The sequence below is a fragment of the Neophocaena asiaeorientalis genome, unplaced genomic scaffold (assembly GCF_003031525.2).
Source record: "Neophocaena asiaeorientalis asiaeorientalis breed wild unplaced genomic scaffold, Neophocaena_asiaeorientalis_V1.1 scaffold129, whole genome shotgun sequence".
NCBI lineage: Eukaryota > Metazoa > Chordata > Mammalia > Artiodactyla > Phocoenidae > Neophocaena > Neophocaena asiaeorientalis.
In genome coordinates this window covers 6962920-6990387 of record NW_020172446.1, presented here as the reverse complement: position 1 = coordinate 6990387, position 27468 = coordinate 6962920, and the positions used below count along the sequence as shown (strand labels likewise).

The window sequence follows — 27468 nt, the reverse complement described above, 5'->3', positions numbered from 1 at the left end:
GCAGGGGGTTGCCAGGTGCAGAGGGTGGGCACACAGGGAAACGAGTTCATGCCCAGAAAGCAGGGCCCAACCGAGGCAGACTCCTGGGTCAATGCTCTTCACCTTAATTCTCCAGGAAGGAGCTGAACCAGCCAGCATTGAACACTGCATCTCTGAATTAACCCAGTGCAGACAGCTGGAGCTCTGGAGTGACTGGGCGAGGGGCAGCAGGCTGGACGGGGGTCTGCCGGGCCAGCTTTGACTCTGACTCTCTCCTCTGAGCGTGAGGAAAGTTTGAAGCAAAACAATTAGGGTGATTGAACCCCACAGCCCCTAAGACTCCGAGTGAAAGGTGCCTGGCCTGGAGCAGAATTAGAGTGAACAGCATCTCTGCTCTGTGGGGAGGCAGCGGGAAAAGGAGGAGAGGGGGGAAAGGAGAGTCTGGACACCCGCCACTCGATTCACATGCACAAGTCAAGCATGTTGCAGGCCTGGAGAGCAACGGCTAGCAGAACGGACTCAACAGTGTTGTCATTACGGACTGGAGTGGAGATGGGGGCTCCCATACCATCTCCCCAGCCACCTGCTGATTCTGCTTCCACACCTCCTCCCCTTTCTCAAGTGCTGGGGTCCCAGGGGCTACACACTGGGTCGGTCTGACCCCTGAGTTCCCCAAGAGGATGCCCAGACAAGCCCCGAGGCCTCTGGACCCTGTAAGTTTCTCTGACCCTGGAGGCCTCAGCTCTTAAGAGCAGCCAGGGATGGCTTCCTGTCTCCAGGTCCACTGATTAGGGGCTCTACTGGGACTCCCGCCCCACCACAGCCTCCAGCCTGACTATAATTTGTGGGGCGAGAAGGGGCTCCCTGGCTCTCCTGACTTAGCTTCCCCACACGGCTCCAAGTCAGCTAACCTGGAAATAAGCATCAGCCTCAAGCCCAGGTTTGCAAGGAACCAGGTGGCAGGCAAAAAACATGACAAGTGAGGAGGCTCCCCTGAGTTCCCACCAGCCGGCCTGCAGGTCCCACTGGAAGGGCTGGGAGCGAGGGCCGGCACAAGGACAGGAATGTGATGGGTAAGGGGGCAGTTGGCAGTTGTGCTGAGGGTGTGCTAGGTGTGTTCTAGGCCGTGGACTTGGTCGCCCATTACAGGCTTGGTGGCTGAGCTACGGAACTGGGTTCTTTGGTAGAATTTTGTGGAAGCATAAGGAGTGTCACATATTCCTAGACGCCCCCTGTAGGGGCAGGGAAAGGGGAGAAGGAATTAATCTGTGGCCAGGGGCAGAGGGGAGAGATAAGTTAGGAGTTTGGGATTAACATATATATATTACTATATATAAAATAAACAAGGACCTACTGTATAGCACAGGGGACTATATGCAATATCTTGTAAAAACCTATAATGGAAAAGAATTTGAAAAAAAGAAAAAAAAATGTATATAACTGAATCACTTTGCTGTGTACCTGAAACTAACACAACACTGTAAATTAGGGACTTCCCTGGTGGTGCAGTGGTTGAGAGTCCGCCTGCTGATGCAGGGGACACGGGTTCGTGCCCCGGTCCGGGAGGATCCCACGTGCTGCGGAGCGGCTGGGCCCGTGAGCCATGGCCGCTGAGCCTGCGCTCCCCAACGGGAGAGGCCACAACAGTGAGAGGCCCGCGTACCGCAAAATAAAATAAAATAAAATAAAATTGTAAATTAACTATACTTCAATTTAAAAAATGGTTTAAAAAACTAAAAATAAAAATTAATTAATTAGTGAGAAGGATGGTAGGGAATTATTCAAATGGATTCAGGGAGGCATAAACAAATTGGAAGATATTACTGTAATAATCTGCCTCACAAATTCGATGTTCCAATATTTAAAAGAAGCTGAAATTAGGGGTGGGGTGTGTGTGTGTGTGTGTTGGATGTGGCTATGGATAGCAGTCATGCCCCCTGCACCAAGGTGCTTTGGTAGGGCAATTGGATCAAAGGGTTCCATGTTTGCATTAAGGTCTGATGAAATAGAGATGGGTTGACACTTCATTCTGGACAATGGTGTCTTAACTTTCTTCTCCTACTTGTATAAACCCTACCCTCATCTCCTAAAAGGCTGGGGATTATATATTTAATTGGTCATTCTTAGAGTATAGAAAAGAGAGACGAAGCTTTTCCCACTAGCTCCTATGTGGACAATTAATACTTTTAATGAAGAAAAAGAAATTCACCTGTGGCATGGGAATGGTGGGGGTGGGGAGCCTCCCCTAAACTCCAAGACAGGTGGCCTCGGCCCTTCAGAAGCAATCTTCCCTGAGCACCTGGGCCTGGCCCTCGCTGGTCCCCTGACCAGTCCCTCTCTACAAGTCTAGCTCTGCACTGAGTGGTGGACAGAGGAGCTGTGGGCACTGTCCTGTCATTTCCAATGAGGGGGCCTTGGTAACCCTGGAGTCAGGTCCATGAGGGCGGGAACACACCTGTCTTATACCCTTGGCACAGATATTTCTAGATTTCATGCTGAAGTGCCAGCTGGGTAAACTGAGCCCTGGGCCTCTTTCCATGGTGACCCTGACCCCTCACCTGACCACAGGTGACTCCTGTCCCCATGAGCTGTCCAGCCCCTACCCCTGCTAAAGAGGGGCCTGGTACTTTTGTTCTGTTTCCATTAAGTCAGGAGTCAGAGGCACAGGACCCGTCTTCCCAGCCAGCAGGAGAGAAAGAAAGAGACACTGTCCTGGGTTTGCCAGCATGACCCCTCCAGAGTGGGAACAGGGCTCTCAGAGAGCCATTCCTTTCCAACAGGGAACCAGATAATCAGACCTTCCCACCAGTCAATCTCTTCCCTCTCGGGTGCAAAGCCCTCTCCTCATGTTCAATGGGGAGCCCAGAGTCAACTGCAGTTTGTACTGTCCCCTCCTGCCAGCACCTCCTTCCACCCTCCCTGATCTGCCTCCTGGATGCAAGTCCCATAATGCCATAGGGATAAAAACCTTTCATCGGATTGGGAGCTGTGAGGTTCCGCGAGCAGATCATTGAGAGCATCGCGTGTAGTTTATCCTCCTCTTCCTCATCATCGTCCACCGAGGCCGCGCGGCTGGCCGCTAGGTGGTGGTAGTTAATAGTGACTGCTCAAAAAGAATAGCAGAGATGCAGAGGCATGAGGACCCTAGTCCCGGGGCAGGAGGGTCCGCACTCCCTCCTCAGGGAGAGCAGAATGGAGTCTGGGTCACCTTGAGCCTGCAGGGCATGGAAGAGGGGAAGGGGGGACCTGAGAGTCTTTAGATGAGTTACTGGGCAAAGTATGGAAGAAGGTGAGGACCCGGCGGCAGCTCCAGAGCTCCACTCTTGGAGGATGCCCTCTCTAGGAAGAACAGAAGAGAGAGAACTGATGGGGGCGCCAGGGTAGTGAAAGACAGGGACTCCCCACCCCTGGCTGAGGCGGGGCATGACTGCTGGCAGATGGATCCCAATCATTCTTCGGCTCGTGTCATGGTCAAGCTGAACCACATCTGAGGGTTACCCCAAATCCCCCGCTTCAGACTATAAACCCGACCTTCTAAGGGCTTCCCAGAGCTGCTCTCCAGGAGCCTGAGTCACCCCGCTGGGCTTCAGCTCCTTGAAGTGACTGGAACTGGGAAGTACCAAGGCTTGAAGAGGGCAAGTGGAAGCTACAAAATCTGAGGCAAGCAAGAGCCTGAGATTAAATGCCAGGTCTGCAAACATGTTCTGGCCAAAGCTGAGTCTCCTTCTCTTCATCAGGCACTCCTGGGAGGGAAGGGGGCCCCAGGTCTCCTGCCCTCCGAGCCTGTTAACAGAGAACTCACGCTGTGGCTGTGTGTTTGCAGTCTGGGCAATCTGTCCACTAATACGGAGACAACTTGTCAACAGCTTATTGGCACGAGTTAGCACATTTTGGGAGCAGGTGGTCTGGCTGGCAATAAATGCTCTGGGCTGGCAAATACCCTGACCTTATCCCTGAGATCAGCCATTCTGGCCTGGAGAAACCTATGGGCAGGCAACAGCAGTGCTCTGACCAGAAAGGGAGCTCGTGTGTTGGTAGATGCCTATGGACAAGCCCCCTGGGGCCCAGAGGGGTTATTGTCCACGTTGGGCAGGACCCATGAGGGTCAAGTCACCTTTCAACTCCTGGCCCCACAGATTCCCACTGCAGCTCCAAATCTCACCCCAGACGCCCCCCTACTCCTGCTAATGCTCCCCTCATCAGTAGCTGGTTGGGGGAGGGTTCTGGCTCTAGCAGAGTCAGTGAACAATTTGCACCATCTGTAAAGACGCGCTGACCCTGCACCCAGGCCGCCTTGTGGGGGTCAGGTGGCAGGCTGAAAAGAAACCAAGAGTTCTCCACCTTCTATGTGTGGTCTCACCACACTTTCTCCCTGGGGCAGGGCATGAAAGGATGACCAAGAGAATATTGTACAGTGACATCTGGATCGGCTGAGCCAAGAGCCTGGGGTCACGAGGTGGGGAGAAGACAGCTAGGTAGACAAGAGGCCACTTCTCCGAGGGATGATTTTGGGGGGGAAGGTCCGGTGAGAGGCTGAGTAAAGACCTGCCTGGGTTAACCGGGCCTGGGCAGTGGAGCCTGCCTGCGGCCCCCTGGGTGACACTACACCCCCACCTCTCTCTTCCTCCACGAATGACGTTTGGGAAACTTACTGTGCTCGTGCCTGTGGCCAGGGTAAATGATCCGGAACACGTAGTCGGTGGCCCGCCCCGAGCCCACGTCCTCCACGTCCACGGACCGCATGCTGCTGCGCTTCCGTAGCCTGGGGAACACCTTCCCCTGCGGGGAGAGGGGTGGGTGGTCAGCCTGCCCAGGGCGGGGTCCAATCCACGGCCCCCCCCGCCCCACCCCACCCCGCTAGGCTGCTCCTAAGAGCTCCGTGTGGGGAAAGGACGGGAGGCCAGCAGGTGGGCGGAGAACCCACCCCACACACCCCCTCACCCAGAGCCTCCCAAGCCCCGCGGTACCTTCCCCTGCTGGGTCCAGAGTGGGGGCTCCAGCTGTCCTCGAGGCAGAAGCCCGTTCTCCAGGCAGGACAGGAAGGACAGCAGGTGGCCCCCCTGCGGGAAGTGCAGTGGTGGCCTCTGGATGCCATCCTGGCTCACCAGCACGAGGGTGCCGCCGTCCTCTGGGGGGTGAATGTGGGCCAGTGAGGCTGGGTAGGAGGACAGTGGGGTGGGAGCGTGGGGACGGAAGGAGGGGGACAGGAAGTCCGTGCACGGCGCAGGCTCTCTCCCCTCACCCCCGTGCCCAGGACAGGGGAGGCTCACTTTGCTGGTGGCAGTGGATGCAGACAATCTGACTGAAGGGCACAACAAGGGCGTAGTCCCAGTAAACGCTGGAAAGGAACCAGTTTGGTGTCGCTGTGTCCCAAGACCTGCCATCCCACCTTCCTCATCTCCCGGCCCCGACACCCGTGAGACTACCCGGAATAGTAGTATTCAGGGTACTACTATTAGTACCCTGACCGTAGCCGAGAATGTGACCTCGGCCAGCCACCTTGTCCCTCTGGGCCCCACGCTGTCCTCATGGCACAGAGCCTGGCAGTCTCAGCTGCCCAGAGCTTGGCTCAGGCAAACCTCTCCGTGCCCAGGCCCGGCTCAGTCCTAGAGAGCTCGGGAACCTGTCCAGGCTGCCTCCCCCTGCAATTCTTGGCATCGGATAAGGAGTGAGGCCTGCCCCCTGGAGCAGGCTGGGTCTCGCCATCCCCCGCCCGGGAGCGAGGCTCCTTGGAGGAAGTCCCACAGCCCCCACCTCTTTTCCAGCTCGGAATCCCCCAGAGTCCCGTTCATGAGCTGGTTGGGGGTCCACTTCAGAGTCAGGCTGCCTGCAGACTGGTGCAGGGAGAGGTAGCCAGGGACAGCCTCCACGTCCCCCTTCTGCAGGGAGCAGAGACACCAGAAGATGGAGAAGATGAGGGCCTGAGAGGCTCCTGGGGATGGCCTACGGAAAAGGAGCTCCAGGTGCATGCAGGGAGGCCAGGCCAGGCCAGTCACAGGATCCTGGACTGGGGGCCAGGAGGAAGTAGGGGGCATCACGTGCTACACGCAGATGTGGGCGCCTCCTTCCCCTGACTGGCCTGGGGCCACTGGCTCTGTCCTGTCAGCCTCCTGGATGCCAGGCGTGTCCGGGCCAGCCATACCCAAGCTGGGCGTTCACCCTGCCTGCTGGCTGACATTCCTACTCCCGGACGGCCTGGTTCTCAGCTGGCCAGAGCAGATGCCATTCCTGGCTCCTGCCAGCTCAAGGCTGGGCGTGAGGCTATGAAACAGTGAAGTAGCGGGTGGGGCCCTTCTCCCCCTTCTCTCTAGTCAAGCCCCTGGGAAAAGGCATGAATGTGGCTGGAGGTCTTGGTGCCTCTGGAAAAGGGAGAGGAGGGCCGGGCGTTAGGCTCTCCTACCGGCTGTACCAGCACGTTGTTTTTGCCGTAGAGCAGCCGTGTCCTCGAGTTCTGGTGCAGGGATTCCACGTACTCACGGGCGCAGGCAGCTAGCCTGTCCTCCGATGCACTGCCACTTGAGTGCCGCTTCCGGATCTGCGCACAAAGTCACGGCTCTGCCCTCAGCCCCAGGAAGTCAGCCGTGGGGGTCAGCCCTAGGCCTCCCTGCAGACCCTCTCTAGCTGACCCCAAGGGTCCTTCCTGTCCCCAGTTTGCTCTCAGCCACGGACCAGCTCTGTGCTCCTGGCATTTATGTGAGCGCCAGTGTGGGGAAAAGGCTCTCCTGGGGTGGCCACTACCCTGGGCATCTCCGAGGCCCAGCCTATATCTGCCAGGAGCACACAGCCCAGCTGCTCCTCCCCAAAGGCCCAGGGGCATATCCTGGGTGAGCACAGGGTGGGGAAGAGTGACACCTACTCCTAGGGCTGGGCGCTTCGCAGGGGAGTCCTGGCGATTTGGGGGACCCCGGATACGGTGCCTCTGGACCAGCTCATCAGCCGAGGGGTCGGTCCAGTAGTGATCGGCTGTCTTGAGCTTGGTGTACTCCAAGGCACAGGGTCCCACTGTGGAGACAGGGACAGCCAGCTCAGGGGTGCCCCCTCAGCACTTGCCCTGGAGCCCCCACTGGCCCAGCACAGGCCTGTCTGCTACTAGGCTTACCTAGAAGAGAGGCCAAGATGGGGCCAAACACAGGGTCTGCCAGTAACGCCTCCTTCTCGTAGTACTTGCTGCCAGGGGAGAGACAGACAGGGTGACCACTGGGGCTCCAGAACTCATTCCATGGCCGTCAAGCTCACCAAGGAGATACATCCCCACAAGGATCAAATTCATGTCAGTTACCAAGAAGAAATGAGTCCACAAGGACAGAGCTTTGTGGGGTGCCTGGTGTGGTCTCTGCTTTCGGGATGCTACGGGGGGATGGCACAGGCCTAGGGACTGTGGTGGGCAGTCCAGCACAGGGAGGGGTGGGCTCAGGGAGGGGCAGTCACCTGCAGTTCTCCACCAGGTACTGCACGACCCTGTCCAGCACTTTCTCGATGAGCGCTGTACGCGCCCATATGTGTTTCAAGGCCGGCAGGCTGAGGGCTGGGGCCTTCCCACTGGCAGAGCCCTGTCTCTGCTGGGTCTCCTGGTTGCCCGCCAAGGGTTTCCTGCAAAGAGGGGGTGGGCTTCAGGAGTGGGAGGGCTTGGGGGTAAGCCTCATCGCAGACTGGTGGCACTGGGAGCGGAGTTTGGAGCTGCAAGACAAGAACCCAGAGGACTGATTGGGATGGGGGGTTGGAGGTGGTGGACAGGACCTTGTGCCTGAAAGGGCCACCCCCCACCCCCACCCTTAGGCTGGCCCGTCATCCGAGAGGTGAGGCCCTGCAAGAAACAGCAAATGGAAAGAGCAGAAGGGAGGCATGGGAGGGGCTGGTTCAGGGCTTACCTGCCCTCTACTTGCTGCTGCAGCTCCTGCACCTTGTGGCAAACCTCCCCAGCCACTGGGCACGCCTTCCCCACCTTGGTGAACAGGGCTGCCATCTTGTCACTGCGCAGGAAGCCGGCGGCACGGCGCCTCAGCTGATGCAGGAGGCAAGCCTCCACCGCACCTGGGCCACAAAGGGAGCAGCAGCTGAGCCTGGGCGAGAGCGGGAGAGAGAGAAACGCTCCCCTCCCCCGTACCTATGGAGAGCAGAGAGGCGAGGGCAGGCCCTGGCTCTGCTAAGACTAGGGGGTGAGGTTCGGGCTTAAGACAGGCCACGGAGACATACCCTGACCTCTCTCCAAAACGCTCCCGCGGGCCCCACCCCGCTCCTGCCCAGGGTGGACCTGCGGGGGCTTTGCTGTGCCACACCGTCCCTGTCCCTCTCTCTCATCTGGTATGTATGTGCCTCCTGTATGCAGCATCGCCCTGAGGCTCTGAGGACAAAGCTGCCAGTGCCAGTTGGCATGGGTGGCTCCACCCCCTGCCCATGAGGGCAAGCACGGACAGCTCCTACAGGACAAGGGATGTGGGGAGCACACAGCCTGGCAGCCCTCCTGTAGAGCAGAGATGATGTGGTTGCTAAGGAACGAGGCTCTGGAGAAGGAGCTGAAATATTGAGGAAGCCACTGCGGAGACCGGACCTGACAGCAGCCCTGAATTATTGACGAGCCCTGCAGCCGACAGCGAGGGATTTCTACTTCCCATGCAGGGAGGGCTTCCCTTCATTCATTCACGTTTTTAGGGGCTGGGCCTACACTCTCTGTCTGGATTCTGCTTTCAGCAGACAGGCCCCATAGGAAGGAAAGAAGGGCTTGGTGGGGGAGGGTGGGGAGCTGCCCTGGGCACATACAGATTCTAAAAAACTTAGTGTGTAGGTGTGGGGGAAGGAGGGGCTTGGCCATTATTGAGGACAAGCTGATTGTTTTCCAGCCGAGGAAGGAAAGGCCCAGAAAGGGGAAGAGAGCTGATTCGAAGTCACAGAGTAGCAGAGCTGGGCGTAGACACAGGGCCCCAAACACTGGCTCAGCCCCTTTCACCTCCTCCAGGTGTGTTGGGGGGTGGGGGCCCACAGGTGGGAGGAGGCCTCCCCTCACTTCACAGGTACTCTTTTTACAGGGATTGTGCTGGAGGTGGAGAGTCAGAACAGGGTCTGACGCGTGGTGCCACTCGCTACTTCTGGAAAACATGGGTAAGTGACTTAATGCTCTGAGCCTGTTTTATCATCTGTGAAATGGGGGACACTTCTTAGGACTGGTGTGAATTGTTACACGAGATGAAGTATGTAAAGCCCTCATGCCGGAGGCCCTTGATGCAAGTCGGTTCCTGACTCCTAACCTCTTCTTGTCGAGATCCTGTTCTATGGCTAACCTGTAAGGGCTGGGTTTTTGCAAGTCCTCTCATGGGAAGAGAGAGGCGAGGACACACTAGAGAGAGAATCACAGGCTGCCCCAGAGGTGGGTGGAGGTGTCATTCTCTTAGGAACAGGGGAACTGAGGCCCCATCAAGCTTACTGTGACTAGTGTTGTTAGAATATGAAACCTGGGGACTTCCCTGGTGGCCCAGTGGTTAAGATTCTGTGCTTCCACTGCAGGGGGCATGGGTTCGATCGTTGGTCGGGGAACTAAGATCCCACAGGCCACAGAGTGTAGCCAAAAAAAAAAAAAAAAAAAGAAACCTGGACTTAGGAAATAATCACTGAAAACAGAGGCTCTCACCTGTTTTCTGCCTTTATTGTTACTGACAGACAGTCACTGATGACCTATATAAGAGTTTTGTTTGGCTTTCTCTTGTACTGAGGTCAAGAAGTTAGAGAGAGTCCCTGGGGCCAATGTGGAAGCTGGCCAGTTCACTGAGAGCATCCCAGGGAAGGGGAAACAAGACAGGACCCCCTCCCTCTCCTGGGAGCTCAGGCCTCGGAGGACTTTATTTCACAAGTTGCAGCCTTTCCTTCATGGCACGTTCATATATCGATGAGCACATGCGTACGCAGACAGATGTGTCCACAGGTATCATGTGCGTATGGGACATGTGGGGGAATCTTTGCTTAAGTGTCCACATATTCCCCTCCATGGCTGTCCCCTTGGTCCCTGGAGGTCCTGCGTGGCCCTGAGGTACATAGGTGAGTGACCTTTTTGTCATAGTCTCTTGGTCCTGGGGCTGCTGCCGCTACAAGTCCACAGCTGGAAGAAGGGGGGGGTGACTATTTCCTGGGGTGGCACTCCCCGATCAGAGTGGGAGAAAAGCAGCACTGAACAAGGCCAGGGCAGCAGCAGGTGGCCCCAGTCCTGCAGAGAATCATGGGCCTTGGTGACGTGACTAATTGCCGGGATAATGAGTCATTAGCTTTCCTACCTTCCCCAGGCGACTGCCCATGTAGCCAGGCTGGGGAGCCTGGGGATGCAAGCAGCAGCTTGGCCTCACCCAGCCTGCCAGGAAGACTGTGAGCACAGGCCTCAGGGTTCTCTGGGGTGGGTGGAGGCATTCCTCAGCAATTACTGCAACTAGGGAATATTGAGAGAAGCCCAAACAACACACCCAGTGCCCCCGCTCACCCCATGGCCCCTAAGTTCCTTCTGTGAAACCCGGGCAAGGTGCCAGGCGACGTCTGCAGAGGGAAAAATCTTTCTCAACTCTCTATGTTCCAAGCAAAGTAAATGACCCTCTATGCCAGGTATTCCGAAGCTGGTTCCATGGGCTCCTTGGCCAGTTAGTTGTTCAAACTATACTAGTCCTTCCGCATTCCCACAGGGCTGTCCCCCACAGGGAAGGAGCACGTCACTGTGTGCAGTGTGTAGGCAAAATAATAATATAATAACACTGATAATATATAATTGAGAATTACTCTCCTAAGAGGGTTTGTTGATAGGCTTCTAGACCTTCGAGACCCCCTAAAACTGCACACAGAATCACTGGTCTGTTTCTGTATGCTTAGGTGAATGTTTTTATTCTGGATAAAGGATCCTTGGCTTTTAGTTTCTAAAAGGGGTATCTGATCCCAGAAAGTTTTAAAACCCTGCTCTAAGACTTTTGAGTTGAGAGGAACCACAGACACTTCCACTGATCGACACTTACAGATATGCAAGTACAGAGATCCCCCTGGCCTCTCCCCACATACAGAGAACACCACACTCAGAACTGCAGTTGTAGAGCTATCAGCAATAATGCCCGACTCTCCAGCTGTCTGTGCTCCCCAGGAGGCCCTCTCACAGACCAACAAGCACCCTTCTCCAGGGAGAAGGTCACACAGAGGCCCCTGGAGGAGACGCCCATCACAGCCAAAGCACCAAGTCAGCCGAAATCATCCCCCTTCTAACTGAGCTGTCTGGGCCCTGGTCCCCAGCCGTGACGTGAAGGTTTCAGGAGCCCCTGTCTCAGGGTTCCCAGCACCACCCGCAGCCACTCTGGTTGCCCCAAAAGAGGGGAGAGACAGCCCTGACATCATTCGGATCACTTCACATAGGAAAAACACGTACTAATTGATAAAAATCAACACTGTTTTTGGTCACTAGTTGGGATGGGAAGGTTTGGGTGAATGAACTGAAACAGAGAAACAGACATGACTCAACAAGCATGATCCTCTCACTCCCCACCTCGGACTTCCAGTGGCCTTTGGAGCTATGGTACCGGATGAGCCCAGGGTACCCTTTCTACTCTGTCATCCTATCCAACTGACAGCAAGGCTCAGGGAACTGCAACTCGGAGTGGGCAGGAGTGGAAATAGTTTTAACTTTAGCACCCTGCTGTGGACATCCCACCCTGACAAGGTCTGGCACCATCATCCCAAGGAAAAGCAGTGAACTACAGCCCAGACAAGCCCTGGGACTGTCCCTCACCAGTCTCTGACATGCCCCTAAAGTCTATTAAGATACGGGGCTCAACAAATGCTACATGGATTGGAGACCACGAGTGCTAATGGAATCTTATAGGGCCCCTCACGCAAACTCCTTACTTACTGATTTAACCATTCCAAGGAGTCCAATTTAGAACAGAGGAGACATCAGTAGATAGAGAGGGAAGGGACTTGGGAAGTTACTGAATGTTCTCAGAACTTGCTGGATTGGCAAGACCCCCTACGGTGGCAATGTGGCACTATTAACATTGCAAATAACCTCTGACCTAGTAACCCCTCTTGTGAGAATCTAGCTTACAGACAGAATCAAGCTTACTTAGTTACAACAGCAGAAGACTGGAAACTATCCCCTTGTCCATCAATAGAGGACAGATTAATACGGCACATTCATACAGTATAATATTATACCACTCTGAAAAAGAATGAGAATGATCTCCAGGAACTAATAACGGAAAGGTCTCCAAAAGCAAGATGCAGAGCAGTTTGACTGCATGATACCTTTTGATTACAAAAAGGGTGGGGTAAACAAAGAATAGAATTAAAAAAAACAAAATCAGGACAAAAAACTTGGAAGGATGCACAAGAAGGAAGAGTGGTAGTATTACTGGTGTGGAAACTGGTAGGTGGAGGGGAAGTAGGTGAATGGGGGCAGGGAAAGGAGTGAGACTTTTCACTGTGTACCTTTTGTATAGTTTTGATATTTGAGCCAGGTTACCGATTCAAAATAATAACAATAATTCCATCATGAAAGGATGCTAGAGATTCTCTCCAACCTGGAGGTGAATTGAAAGTCATGAAACTCAGCAAGGCTGGGGCTGTCCATGGGCACCCACCCCATCACCAGCTCCCACAGCAAACAGGGTCTGCAGATTAGCTTGGTTCCCCCTCCCACAGGATGATCTGGGCTCTGCTTAGGGTAGCCACTGGTGATCTGAGCTGCGTAGGGACCGGAGAAACAATTCAGTGGGCTGGGACAAGCTTAGGTGTCTCAGGAGCCCACGAGAATGGACTAAAGCCATGGCTGCCAGGAAACGCAGCAGTGGTTGAGAAGGGTCCTCAGTCAGCCCAGCGGGCCTCAGAAACAACCCCCGGCTCTCACACGCATATCCACATTGAAACGGTGTTCAGCGGCCAAGGGGCCTGGACAAGCCCAGCCTGGAAATAGGGGGACCCACTGAATGGCCTTCAGAGAACTAGGTCAGTTGGCTGAGGTAGAGGGACACAGCACCCAGTTAGCACAGCCTGACATGAAGGCTGGGCCCAAGGCTCTGAGCCAGGAGGGGTTGATAATGGGAGGAGCACGTGTGTCCTGCGTCCCCTGCTCCCCACCTCTGCCAGCTGCCATCTGTGCAACAGGCGAGTTCAGCTCCCAGGTGAGCAAAGCGCTGGCTGGAGCAGCTAGCCACAAGTGGCTTGTTTTGGTCCTGGAGTTTTGGGGGACATTACTCAGAGCAGAATTTTTAAAAGCCTTGGATGGTGAAACCAAGATTTCCAGGAGAGGAGCGGCCTCCCTGGAGATAAAGGAATGGGTAGGATGGGCGGCCTTATTTTAAGTAGGAACTTCCTCAACTGCCCATGGAGGGAGTCAACATTTCACTTGTAGCGGATGAAGTGAGGGGAGGAAAGAGGCGAGGCCAGGCATCCTACGTCTCTCCCCTCCCCACTTCCCCGGCCAGCTATTTCCACCAGGGATTTGTGACGGCTGCCTCCACGCGGAACGAGCATTTCTATGGTAACAAGGGTACATTTTTCCTTCCGCCTGCACTGGTGATGCTGGCGGTTTGCTTCAGCTTTGAGCGGGGGGGCGGGGGGCACTCAGCCTTGTTCAAAGCCCTGAAACAAGAACGCAACTCTCCCACCCAGACTTTCACTGGGAGGAGAAAGCACTGCCCTGATACTCTGGAACCAAGCAAGTGAGAGAAATGAAGTTCATACCACACATACCCATCTTCCTTGCCCTGCTGGGGATGCAGGGCAGAGTCTGCATGTGCTCACACTGGCTTGCCAGGGAACCAGGCCACTGCCAGCCTCACCCAGCTCGACAAGAGACCCGCCGTCTCCCAGAGTATCTCTGGACATCATGAGTCTGCTGTTTGGTGATCCAAGCGACGCCTCCAACTTCTCCTCAAGGCCCCACACCTCCAGGCTCCACTCCTGGGTAGGCCTCATAGGGGGACCCATCCCTGGGCAACGCAGGCTTTAGAGTCAGACAGATGTGGGTTCAAACCCTGGTTCCTTTCCTTACTAGCTTTTTGACTTTGTGCAGACCACTAAGTCTCTCTGAGCTTCACCTGCAGGGAGGGAAAGGAACAGGTCCCACCTCAAGGGGTGCTGAGTGACTAAAGGCAACAGCCTGTGCAGAGGGGCACAAGGCTCTTTGTAGCACCCGGAACATGGAAGGTGATGGATGAGCATTAGTGCCTTTCCTTCCTGCGCTGTGTCCGTCCCCTGCCCTCCCTCTGGTACCTACAGGTGCTTTGGCTGTGATCCCCTCTAAGGCCACCCCTCCCACCTGCGCATTGGATTTCAGCCCCTTTCACCTCTCAAGGACATCACTCCAGCAAACTGGTCCCTTCTCTTTCCTGTATCGTTAATTTTTTCCTATTAGATACTTTCCATTTGTACATAACTGTTCTGTAATTTCTCCAATTAAAAAACACCACACCACCACCTCCCTTGGCCCTACATCCCCATTTAGGTGTTAAACCATTTAGTTGCTTCCCTGCACATAAAATTTCTCAATAAAAAAAATTTCTCAAAAAGTTGTGTATGTGCCACGCAGCTAGATATTGTGATAACTGTTGTGACAGGTCATCCGGAGCTGCCTCCCTGAAGAAGGGCTAGGTCTTGATCTCAAGGGAAAGACTCTAGGTGCCCTTCCTCGGGCCTGTCTCCATAGAGGGCCCCCTTGGCAGCCTGAGAAGGCAGGACAGGGAGGGGAGGGAGGACGTGTGCTGTGGTCACCAGAGCTCTCCCCACCCCGCTCTAGACAGGCATGGCTGTGGCTCCATCAAGGTCAAGGATTTCCCATGGGCAGTGACTTATAGGGAGAGGGATCACGTAGAGCTTTTCTGTTGGGACAGGAGAGCTGCAAACGCTCGTTTTTCTTACAAAACCAGCCTTCAGGGGCTTCCCTGGTGGCGCAGTGGTTGAGAGTCCGCCTGCTGATGCAGGGGACACGGGTTCGTGCCCCGGTCTGTGAAGATCCCACGTGCCGCGGAGCGGCTGGGCCCGTGAGCCATGGCCGCTGAGCCTGCGCGTCCGGAGCCTGTGCCCCGCAATGGGAGAGGCCCCAATAGTGAGAGGCCCGCATACCGGTAAAAAAAAAAAAAATGGAAAAAAAAAAAAAAAAAAAAAAAAAAAAAAACCAGCCTTCATAGCTTGCCTCAGCGGTTATGGTCAGCACTGAGGACTCAGGACTTTGGCCTTCCCTGTAGAAGCTCCCTCATGGTGGGGGCCCAGTGTCCTGGGTTTCTACTCTTCCTCCTCATTTTGGATTTCACCATGACTGGCCACCGCATGACTGACCATCCTACTGTCTGGCAGCCAGGTGATGACTGGCCTGGTGTGGGCCGGTGAAGGGCTGGGTTTGCGTCCGTCTCTTCTGTGTTCTCTCTCTAGAACTACCCAGGTCCCCCACCCGGACCCTGTCGTTGGTTTAAAAGACCAAGGATGGGAAGGGAAGACAGCAGCCTCAGCAACAGGAGGTCCTTCCTGACTCCAGCTGGGGGTCCAGGATCAGGGAGGACCCTTCAGCAACATCTGCTCCCTTTCCCTGTTCTCCCCGCTGCCCCTGGGCACAGGTTCTAGGCTGTGAAGCCTCCACCACTAACAGATGTCTGTACATGGACTTGGGGACAGAGGCTGGGCCAGCTCGGGGGTGGGACTATCTCTATGTGTTGGATTAAACGCAACAGTCTACAAGACAAATTAAATTACGAAAATTCAGTGACTAGCGTTTAATGCTGATCTATTCCTATAAAGTATTCTAGGACTTCCCTGGCGTGGCGGTCCAGTGGTTAGGACTCCACGCTTCCACTGCAGGGGGCATGGGTTTGACCCCTAGTGGGGGAATAAGATCCCGCATGCCACGTGGCATGGCCTTAAAAATAATAATAATAAAATATTCTATATTTATGTGACTCCAGACCCAACCCTCCAGTATCCAACATCCAGTGCCAACACCCAGAAGGTGGGGCAGATTTCCATACTTATTTGTCTGTTTGGCAGGCTTACGTGTCCAGAATCCTGTTGAAGGTTTAAGGATGCATTCAATACATACTTTTTGAAATAAAAAATACCCTATAAAAAAAAAGCGGCATACACTTGCTATCTCTATCTCTTCCTCCACCCATCCTCTCCTCCTCCTCTTCCTTCTTTTTAAAAAAACCATTTCATTTTGGAAAATTCCAATCATATACAAAAGTAAAGAGAATGATGTAATGAACCCCCAAGTACCCATCACACAACACAAGCCATGATCAAGGAAGGACCAATCTTGTTTTAGTTATACCACCTCCAACCACTTTCCCCCTTATCCCTAGATCATTTTGAAGCAAATTTTACATATCATATATTTTTGTCCGTAAATATTTTAGTGTGTATCTCTGAAAGATGACTCTTTTAAAAACATGTACCTAATACCTGCACTGCACCGAAAAAATCAATAATAATTTCTTAATATTTTCAAATTCCTTGATTGGGTTCCCAGAGTTCAAACTGTTCTGATTGTCCAGATGCTCACAACTCTCAGAAACACGGATTCCTAAATGGAATCCTGGAGAAGGTTCTAGGAGGCTTTATGGGGAAGGTTAAAAGATCACTTTCAAGAACAAAGTAGAACGTCACTGGTGGTGATGACATTTACTGAGCACCTACTGCATACCTGGCTCCATGCTGTCTGCTCTACCCGCATCACTCTTTTAATCCTCACATCAACCTTATTCCGTAGGTTCAGAGTTGCTGAATAAGTGGCCATGGTCACACACTTGGTGACATGGTCAGTCTGTGAACGCAGGTCAGGTCTGCCGGACTCCAAAGTCTCTGCTACAGACCATCACCACGTGCCCTCAGCCATGCCCCAAGACAGGGCGAGGGGAGCCAGTCTCCCAGAGGGCCTTTCTTCCTACTGGATCATTACCACATGGAAAGTGGAAGCCAGTTATGCTGAGAATGAGCTGTTCATTCAGTGTGGGTGGGAAGAAGAGAGAAGGAATCCCTTTCACTGAAGAGAGACAGAGTAAAAACTGGCTGGTGCCTGAATCTCAGGAAGTGCTGAAATACCTCTGGCTGCAGTACCCCAGGTGGGACGCACCCTCCCGTCACACCTGCTTCTCTCCCAGCTCATTAGCATCTCCTTGCCATTCCCCGGAGGAGCTTGCTGCGGCTGAACTTCCCGGCTAATGAAAGCTGCTTAGCAACAGGCAGCGGGTTAATAAAGCCCTGGTGTTGTTCCCAGCTCCACAGACTCCACCCCCGTCTCCCATTACAGCTCATCCTCAGTCTGAAGCAACCCTCAGGTGGACGGATCAGCGCGGGGAGGGCAGGGAACCTAAGGACTGAGGGGCAGGGCTGGTCTGGGTCCCGCCCCCAGTGCCTGTGGCTAGAAAAAGGAGATGTTTACAAGTCTAAGAACCTGCTCTGCCAGGCCGGGAACCTCTCTGTGGGCCTCCTAAAGCCCTTCTACCCACCAGTGGTTAAAATCCAACCTCAGCGCCCAATTAGAATGGAACAAACAGAGACACTGTGGAGGGAGATGCTCCCCTCTGAGCCAAAGGGGAGGGGAGGCACCGTGCTCCTCGGTTAAGGCCTAAACTACCCCAGACCCCTTGATGGGAAGAGTAACTGGGCACTCTATGCGCAGTCATATTGCTATTACAAATGTGGAGTTCAAAGGTGAAACTTAGGGCAGTCTGCTGTTTAACCCTGACCTTGAGTTGCCCACAAGCAAAATTTAAGAGCACCTTGCCCTCTGGGGGTTGGGGTGGCAGGAGATAAGCAGCCTACGCCCGGGGGGTTCAGGAAGCCACAGAAAAACAGGAAGCATTCATTTCATTCAGCAGCACAAAGTTTCAGAGGCCATATTATGGAGCAAAACGCAAACTTGACATGACTTTTTTTTTTTTTGCGGTACGCGGGCCTCTCACTGTTGTGGCCTCTCCCGTTGCGGAGCACAGGCTCCGGATGCACAGGCTCAGCGGCCATGGCTCACGGGCCCAGCCGCTCCGCGGCATGTGGGATCCTCCCGGACCGGGGCACGAACCCGTGTCCCCTGCATCGGCAGGCGGACTCTCAACCACTGCGCCACCAGGGAAGCCCTGACATGAATTTTCAAGATGAAGACGAGATATCCAAGAACCTTTTCCCAACAGTGGGGTTTGGGCCTATTCTCCAGTGCACGGGTACAGTCACACAGGTCCTGGCGGCTGGCAGGGGGTGCCTCAGAGCAGCAATGCAGCCTTGCTCTGTGGTAGGAGAACAGCACACATAGAACCCCTCCCTGCCAGCTAGGTTTGCCAGCAAGGCCTCCTCACAAGGTTCCTACTGCTGGGGCCTGACCGGCTTCTAGACAGACAGTTTTAGGAACAAGCACAGCAAACACAACACACGCACGTTTCTCGTCAGTCCTGGGAGTGTCACTCCTCCCCTTGAGGAACAGGAACTTTCCTGCGTTCGCCCAGGGCCAGGTCTTGACCCAGGGATTCTTCAGTTTCATTTCTAAGGCTCTCCAGAAAGGTTCTGTTTCCGGTTCAAATGTCTGTATTCTAAGGAAGCTCAGGGAAGCTCATCTTGCTCAGGCCCTGCACTCTTCGGTCATCCCCTAGCCACCCTCTGCGATGAACAGAGGGGCCAAGGCAGGGCAGAGGGGCCCAGGACCCCAGCCCTCCACAAAGCTCTAGTAAAAGGGGTCACTCACTGCACAGTTAATCCAGTCTCCACAGCCTTCACTCTGTTCCCTTTCTCTCAGCACTCTCTCTGCTCTCCCACTTCCCCAAGAACAAAGCTGAATCCTGGATGTGGCTGGGACAACTGCAAGACCCAGGGTAAGACTGGGACCACTTCAGACTAAAAATGCACTTCTGAGCATTTTTCCAGGGGGTGAAGGAGCCTGGCATTTCAGAATCTCCAAAAAGCCAGAAGAGTGGAGTTTTCCATCAGTACATGTCTATTCTCTCTGCCTCCCCCTAGGAATCCCTGATTATGATTTCACTGTGTGATGCAGGCAGGAAAAACGGTTGATGATCACTGCTTTTTTTGGCCACATTGGGTGGCACGCGGGATCTTAGTTACAGTACCAGAGATCAAACCTGCGCCCCCTGCAGTGGAAGTGCGGAGCCCTAACCACTGGACCGCCACGGAAGTCTCGATAATCACTGCTTTAAACCAACCTTATTTGGAGCCCGAACCGAGATCCCCCTCACCACTGAACACCATTTTCAACAAAGTATAAAGATTCCTTTTCCCGTGGGTCTCAGATGCCCCGGCTTGACCTAGCTTTATACTATCGGGAGCCCCTCCTGCTAGCATTCCCTTCCGTGACTGTGCACTAAGCCCAAAGCAGAGGCAGCAAACTGGCAGAGGCTTGCAGATGCCTTTTGTTTAGCCCACACCATTTTTTTTTTTAATGGGAATTAGTTATCAGCATTTAAAAATTGGTTCATTTCATGTAAAAACCCAGACTTCCGGCTTCTCTTAAAATAAAACAAGGGCCATAGCAAGCCAGGGCCAGCATTCCTTCAGAAGCTAAGTGGTGGCTGCCCCCTTCAAACATGGCAAGTGCTACCCATTTCACCCCAGTCCCCACCATTGCCTGCTGTCCCACACCCGGACTTTTCTCGTTCAACCCTGTGGTCATTTAAGTTTGCACTTTGACCTAAGGCACCTCCCGAAATCCAGCAGGACAGGGCTCCTCTTGCTTTGGGGCTGATCTTAGAACCCTGGAGACCTGGGTCTATTTCATAGACCCTTGTTCTAGTTCCGTGACTGAAACTGGCTGAAAGTAGAAGAATCATTCCTTTTGAAGGTGCTATCCCTGCCTGCTGGAAAGAGCCATGGGCTTCAAGGCAAGAGGCAAAAATGAAAGGCCTACTGCTTCCTGGGGGCCCCTGGACTCATCAGAGGAGAGCTGACAGTTTCTCCTCACCCTAATGGACCTGATGGTGGGACGCCAACAGCTTTTTCCCCTGCCTCTCTTCCCCCATTTACCTACGGCCGCCCACATGTGGCACCCAGGCACAAGCTGTCTGTGCTATTTTATTCTGTTTTCTGTGTTTGCTGTGTGTGCTCTGGACGAAGCCTAGCACCATGCCATGACTAATTGGCCACCAGTAGAGCCCTTCTGGTGACAATGACAGACACTGGCTGACGTCAGGGGAACACAGCACAGGTGGAAGGGAGTAGGGTTCTAGTACTCGTCAAAGTCACCTATGCTTTTCCCCAGCAGGGCTTCTGCCCGAGAAAAGTAGGATCAGACTACTCCTGCAAACCTGAGAATCGTTATATCATCTCAAAGAACCAGGGAAACTTACCCGAAAGGGAGATAGTAGGACCTCAAATCCTGCAAACCTAGCTTCAGGCTTAACATCCAAAAGAGGAGAAAACACAGACATTTTTCTCATCTCTTACAATGCTAGGAACCTTTACATGTATCATCTCAATACCCACAAAAATTCCTTAAGTTGGGAATCACCACCGTGTTTTTAGAGGAGCAAACTGTGACAGAAGTTAAGAAACTTGTCCAAAACAACTTGAGAAGTAAGCAGAGCACCAGGGTTTGTCTGAACCCTCAGTCTGTCACTCGGGCTCTGCTCACAGGCTGCCTCTCCCCAGTCGCCCTCCCATATTTCTTTTTTTTTTTTCCGTAGCTGTTGCCACACCTGTTATTGAAGGATATATTCACGTGTACATTTGTTTTCTGTCTCTCTGCCCACAGAATGTAATCCTCCGGGAAAGAGACGCTGTCCATCTTGCCACTGCTGTTTCCCTACCTGGAGAACAGTATCTGGAATCTGGGGGACCTTCAGTGTTTGCTGCTGGACTGATGGGAGGGGCAGCTCTATCGGCCTCACCATGCTACTGTCAAAAGTGTTCCTTCCCGTATCTCCTCCTTTCATTCCTTCACCTCAGAAATGCACAACCTCCCTTCAATGAACACCAATCTCAGAGGCCAAGGAAAACAACATAAAGGTGGCAAATGGGGGACTTCCCTGGTGGTCCAGTGGTAAAGACTCCGCCTTCCAAAGCAGGGGGCGTGGGTTCGATCCCTGGTCAGGGAACTAAGATCCCGAATGCCGCGGAGCGACTAAGCCCGTGCGCCACCAACTACAGAGCCCACGCGCCCTGGAGCCTGCGCACCACACCTAGAGAAGAGAAAACCCACACGCCACGACTAGAGAGAAGCCCACGTGCTGCAACAAAAGATACTGCATGCCGCAACTAAGACCTGGCACAGCCAAAAATAAATTAAAAAAAAAAAAAAAAAAGATGGCAAACAGAAGGTCAAATTCCTGGAAATCCAAGAAGATTCAGTTGTGTGTAGGGACAGGCTTGCTCCTACAAAAGCAAAAGTGTTCACACTGAGGCAGAAGCATTGGTTTATTACAGACTTTCTCCTTTCTAAGGTGGGAAGGCTTGGCTATCCCTCCTTTACACTCATGTTGTTTTGCACGCAATCGAGTGCTTGGATAGCTGGGATGCTGGAGCAACACAGGTGGGATTAATTAGAAAATAGATGTGGGGCTTCCCTGGTGGTGCAGTGGTTGAGAGTCCGCCTGCCGATTCAGGGGACGCGGGTTCATGCCCCGGTCCAGGAGGATCCCACATGCCGCGGAGCGGCTGGGCCCGTGAGCCATGGCCACTGGGCCTGCGCGTCCTCCGCAACGGGAGAGGACAGAACAGTGAGAGGCCCACGTACAGCAAAAAAAAAAAAAAAGAAAATAGATGTGGCACAGAAAGCATCCAAAAGCACAGACCCTTCCCCAAAGTTAATGTAAAGATAAACCAGAGCAGTGGTTCCCAAACCCAACTACCTAGGACAATGGCCCTTAAAGTGTGGTCTCTGGACCAGCAGTATCAGCATCTTCTGTGAACTTGTTAGAAATGCAAATTCCTGGGACTGCCCCAGACAGACTAGAGTCAGAAACTCCAGGGTTGGGACCCAGGAATCTGTTTTAACAAGTCCTACAGGTGACTCTGATGCATGCTAAAATTTGAGCACTACTGTCCTTGGGAACTAGACACATAGAGTCGACTCTTGGGCCCTGGGGATCCTGATTCAGTAGGTCTGGGATGGGACCCAGAGATCCCTTTCATAAGCTTCTGAGTTGATTCTGACTTGCAGCCAGATTTGAGAGCTACTAAACCTGAGGACTCATCTTTCCCTGGCCCCAAGATAGTGTCCTCAGTTTTTTTGTTTTTTTTTTTTTTTTTTTTTTTTTTTGTCCTTGTTTTTTATTTTTTTTTTTGTTTTTTTTTGTTTTATTCCTCGGTTTTTTTTTTTTTTTTTTTTTTTTTTTTTTTTTTGTCCTCAGTTTTTAAACGCCTCTGCCATTATCCCCCAGTCGCTCACTCACCACATAGAGTAAGGATGTGGCTGCTATCTTCATGCACAAACTTCCTGGTGACAGCCTCCTCCATGATTTGCTTCACCTGTGAATAAATGGGCAGCATCGTTATTGATTGATTGATTAATTGATTGACCAAAGGCCTGTGAGCAAGTAAACGGCTTGGCTCTGCCCCCCTGGTCTGGGTTCAGACACCTGCAGAGTAGATGATAGGAAAGGGAGGGGTGAGGAAGCAAAGTTTCTTCTGTACAGATAGCACCAACATCTTGGAAAGGCAACCGGGAAAAAAAGATGCTATAAACCCACCAATCAATCAGTACAGATATTCCAACCCAGGAGGAAGTGCCCTGCTATAGAGAACAGGGGTGGGATGCTATTTGCACATCTGAACTTAGCTGCAGAAGGGCCTGTGGGCAGACACACTGTCCTTTAGGGACAAACTGTTTCAGTACAGGCTCCAGATAAACAACCTGACCCTCCTTTTCTCCCTTCTCTGCGGGTAGGGGTACACGTCCGTCTAGGCCTCAGGGACACTCCCCACATGCTCACAAGCCCAGTCTTCTTTCTGTCTAGGTAAAGCCCTATGTTTGGGTTCCTACCTGGATGTAAAAGCTTCTGAATGCCTTGTAAGGTAAGCGGTCACAGCCTTCTTTAGAAAGCACTTAAAAAAAAAAAAAAACTTTAAAATTGATGTACAGGGACTTCCCTGGTGGCACAGCGGTTGGGAATCCACCTGCCAGTGTGGGGGACACGGGTTCGGGCCCTGGTCCGGGAGGATCCCACATGCCGCGGCGCAACTGGGCTCGGGCGCCACAACTGCTGAGCCTGCGCTCTAGGGCCTGTGAGCCACAGCTGCTGAGGCCCGCGCGCCTGGAGCCCACGCTCCGCAGCGGTGGGGGGGCCACTGCAGTGAGAGGCCTGCACACGGCGGCGGGGGGCGGCCCCCGCTTGCCGCAACTAGAGAACCCCCACACCCAGCAGCAGAGACCCAACGCAGCCAAAAATAATTAATTAATTAATTTTTAAAAATTGATGTACAAATAGAAAAGGGTATATATCATAATTACACAGCTTGAAGAATTTTCACAAATTGAACACACCTATGAAACCAGCATCAGAGCAAGAAACAAAACGTGACCAGCACCCTAAAGTACCCCCAGACTCTGCCATGTTTCCTTCTAGTCACTACTTCCCTCAAAGGTACCTACTATCCTGACTTCTAACATCATAGAGCACTTTTGCCGGGTTTTGTACTTTTTATAGATGGAATGGCTCACTGTGTAGTTTTTGTGACTGGGTTTCTTTTGCTCCTTGGTGTGACTGTGAGATCTGTTCATGTTGTATATGGATGTGCATTGTTCATTCTCCGTTGTGTGAACAACTCCCAGTTGACTGGCATTCGGGTAGCTTCCAATTTGGGGCTATTATGGGTAGTGCTGCTGTGAACATTCTAGACATGTCTTTGTGTGAACACGGGTGCTCATTTCTTTGGATTTATATTTTTAGGCAAGGAATTTCTGACGAGTATATTCTGTATTATTAGATTTTGCCAAGTTGCTCTCCAAAGTGGTTGTATCAATTTACACTCCCAGCAGGAGTATATGAGGTTCTAGTTGCTCCCAACACTTAAAACCATGCACTTTTGATGCCTTGGGGGAACCTGCCAGGAGACAAATACTAATACTGAAGATTAGAGGGATGGAGTACCTCAATCCCAACATTAAACCTTACAGACACAGTAAGCTCTGGGAGAGCTAGTCTTTGCCATTCTTTGGACAATGTCCTGTGTCCAGTGTCCTGATGCTGCCCTTGCTCCCCAGACCCTCACTTTGGTTTGGAGGGTGGTAGAGCTTCTGAAGTCTGGGGAGGAGGGAGGAAGGACCCGGAGTCTCCTCCCTGCTGCAAAGTGCTCATGGTTAGCGGTTAGGTAAAGGTGGATCGGATCGATTCTGCACTCTATTTTTTTTTTTAACATCTTTATTGGAGTATAATTGCTTTACAGTGGTGTTAGTTTCTGCTTTATACCCAAGTGAATCAGCTATACATATACATATATCCCCACATGTCCTCCCTCTTGCGTCTCCCCCCCACCCCTCTAGGTGGTCACAAAGCACCAAGCTGATCTCCCTGTGCTATGCAGCTGCTTCCCACTAGCTATCTACTTTACATTTGGTAGTGTATATATATCCATGCCACTCTCTCACTTCGTCCCAGCTTGCCCCTCCCCCTCCCCATATCCTCAAGTCCATTCTCTACCTCTGCGTCTTTATTCCTGTCCTGCCCCTAGGTTCTTCAGAACCTTTTTTTTTTTTAGATTCCATATATATATATATGTTAGCATACGGTATTTGTTTTTCTCTCTCTGACTTACTTCACTCTGTATGACAGACTCTAGGTCCATCCACCTCACTACAAATAACTCAATTTCGTTTCTTTTTATGGCTGAGTAATACTCCATTGTATGTATGTGCCACATCTTCTTTATCCATTCATCTGTCAGTGGACACTTAGGTTGCTTCCATGTCCTGGCTATTGTAAATAGAGCCTGCACTCTAAACTATTAAAACCTTCCTAGATTACTTCCCAAGGGGTTTTGCATTAAACAGAGCATAATGTCACAGCTCAAAGACCTGCAGGCATCTGAAGCAGGCTGTTGGGGCAGATTTTTGGATTACGAGGACCTATAGATACCCTGGGAATTCCCTGGCGGTCCAGTGCTTAGGACTCGGCGCTTTCACTGCTGGGGCCCAGGTTTAATCCCAGACGGGGGAACTAAGATCCCACAAGCTGTGCAGCACAGCCAAAAAAAAAGAATTATACTAAAAGTCCTTTATGAAAGGCCAGACTTGCCTACAATTACCCGCACTGTCCCTACTTGTAGGACAAGAAAGGATTTTATTTCTCTTGAAATCAAGCACTGAAGGGGGAAGGGAACTAAGAGTTCAGAGCGGGTCAACCTCTGTCAGGTAATACACATAGCTGTGGCATATTCTGGACATTTCTTACATTTATTTAAGAATCATTCTGGGGGCTTCCCTGGTGGCGCAGTGGTTGAGAGTCCGCCTGCCGATGCAGGGGACACGGGTTCGTGCCCCGGTCCGGGAAGATCCCATATGCCGCGGAGCGGCTGCACCCGTGAGCCATGGCCACAGAGCCTGCAGGCTCCGCAACGGGAGAGGCCACAATAGTGAGAGGCCCGCGTAACGAAAAAAAAAAAAAAAAAGAATCATTCTGGGAGTAGTACAGACAGCCTTCTAAATACTGCCTTCCCCCAAATCTTTCCCATCATCCCTGAACAACCCCAAATTTGGAACAGAACAACAATCCTAGCACATGTGCCCATAGTTTGGGTATGGCTACATTTTTGTTCTCGTTTATACTGTTCATATAAGTCTCTGTCACTAGACTATTTGTTTCCTGAGGATAATTACTGAGGTTTGAGATTTGTTTTTTCCTTGGGGAGACCAGAGTTGGGGCTTAAATTCTAATTTGATGTACTCCTGGCCTAAAAAACCTCTCACTTGGCCACTTCACAGCAAAGGCACAATAGAGCTTCTCACACACAGCTGGAAAAGGTGATGGCTTCAACTACTTCTTTGCCAACAGAAGGGAAGGAAACAAAAGTTAGGACACAATAGCCAGGCCATAATTAATGCGGGAGAACGATCTAGAGCCTTCCAGGATTTTATAAGAACCCAGAGTCTTCTCCAGTCCTGAAACTCTAGGAAAGGGTAAAGGAACCAATATGGTAAACTTTTATATATGAGGTGAATATCACTATCCTTATTTTAGAGATGAAGAAATTGAGACTCAGAGAGGTTAAGTAACTTATTCAAGGTCACAAAGACCTGGTCCAGACTATCCCAAAGTTTATGCATTCCCATCAGACTTTGCAGTCTCCAAGATCAGCAGATTTATTTACCAAATAGTCATTGAGTGCCTATGCGGATACAGAGTTCTGGACAAAAGGGATGGGTGTCCTGCCCTCATCGAGTTTACACATCTGGCAGACAAAGAGGTAGGTTGGGAGGAGTTCGTGGCTCCATCCAGAGGCCTAATCCATTCTAATCCACTCTGTGGGTTTGAACTCTCCAGCTCTCATTTGCGGGTGAGTCATACGGACATCCCCCACCATCACCACCATGAAATTGAAATGGCTTTTAGGGCAGGGTCAAAGTAAAGGACATTAGTACAGAGAAGGACTTTTTCTCTTTCTGACGTGGGCGGGGGTACTCCTCAAAAGAGGAAAATAATCTTGAGTCTTAAAAACCATTCTCAAAACACCCCCTGGCCTCTGGGTAGGGAGGTGGGCGTGGAGTGAGAAGCAGTGAGGTGTGCGGCGAACCCTCCTGCAGCCGAGACTCGGTTCCCAGAAAGATAACTGAATGGGGTGTAGGGCAAACCGGAGCTAAACCCCCAAGTCACCCGTTTAGCGCTCTAGGAGGCCTGCGAGGGGCCCCGCCCCCTCCTCAGGCGGCGCAGGCAATGAATGGGCAGCTCGGGTTCTCCAGAAATTGCCGCCACCCCTCCCCCGACCTCGGTCTCCCAGAGCTGCTGCCTTCACAGGGCGGGGAGCTGCGGGATCGCGGAGCAAACTAACCCTGAAGCGCCGGCCTAGCCCCTGGGGCCGAGGAGAGCTGCCCCCTGATCCGGGAGTGGGGCGGGAACCGCAAACCAGTCCAGGACCCCGCCCCCGCCCAAGGCCAGCGAGCGCCCGCGCCCCGGAATGGGCGCAGATCTTTCTGTCCCTTGGGCCTTGCGGACAGGGACGCGAGCCCCCGGGGGTCCGTACCCCGACTTTACCTCCTTTTTCACGTTCCACAGCAGTTTCTCTTTGACTGCGTCCTCCGCGCTGCCCATCGTGCGGCGGCTGACGGGAAGGTGGTGCCCAGCGGCCGCCTAAGCCCCCCACGCGCCCTCGCTGCCTCCGCGCCTCTCGGCTCAGCGCCCTGGGGGGGCACCGTGCCCGGGCGCGCGCCACGGTGGCCGTTGTCATGGCAACGCGCCCTCTCCAGCCCCGAGGGTGCGAACCTGCATTGTGAGAGCTAGCAGCCCGCCGCGCCCAGTGCCGGGCGGGGAGGCGAGGCGCGCCCGGCACCCCATGGCTGAGGGGTGAGTCGCTCGGGCCGAAGCTGGTCCCCATCCAGCTAGACGTCCCCTGATTCCTACC

General features: G+C 52.8%; 1 protein-coding gene across 4 annotated transcripts in view; it reads right to left on the bottom strand.

Annotated features, from left to right (window-relative positions):
* SGSM2 (small G protein signaling modulator 2) overlaps positions 1-27222 on the bottom strand; it is a 37214-nt gene extending 9992 nt beyond the window's left edge. For 2 of the 4 annotated variants that reach the window (XM_024737192.1, XM_024737210.1), the window contains exons 1-12: positions 27102-27222; positions 22308-22383; positions 7848-8010; positions 7408-7569; positions 7079-7146; positions 6836-6981; positions 6380-6514; positions 5734-5858; positions 5250-5317; positions 4947-5107; positions 4632-4758; positions 2948-3082 (exon numbers count right to left, since the gene is read on the bottom strand). In XM_024737192.1, the coding sequence (XP_024592960.1) occupies positions 2948-3082; positions 4632-4758; positions 4947-5107; positions 5250-5317; positions 5734-5858; positions 6380-6514; positions 6836-6981; positions 7079-7146; positions 7408-7569; positions 7848-8010; positions 22308-22383; positions 27102-27158 (1423 nt within the window). In that variant the 5' untranslated portion in view covers positions 27159-27222. The remainder of the gene's footprint in view (positions 1-2947; positions 3083-4631; positions 4759-4946; positions 5108-5249; positions 5318-5733; positions 5859-6379; positions 6515-6835; positions 6982-7078; positions 7147-7407; positions 7570-7847; positions 8011-22307; positions 22384-27101) is intronic. The other 2 variants (XM_024737202.1, XM_024737220.1) reach the window with 1 other exon arrangement.
* Positions 27223-27468: the final 246 nt, after the last annotated feature.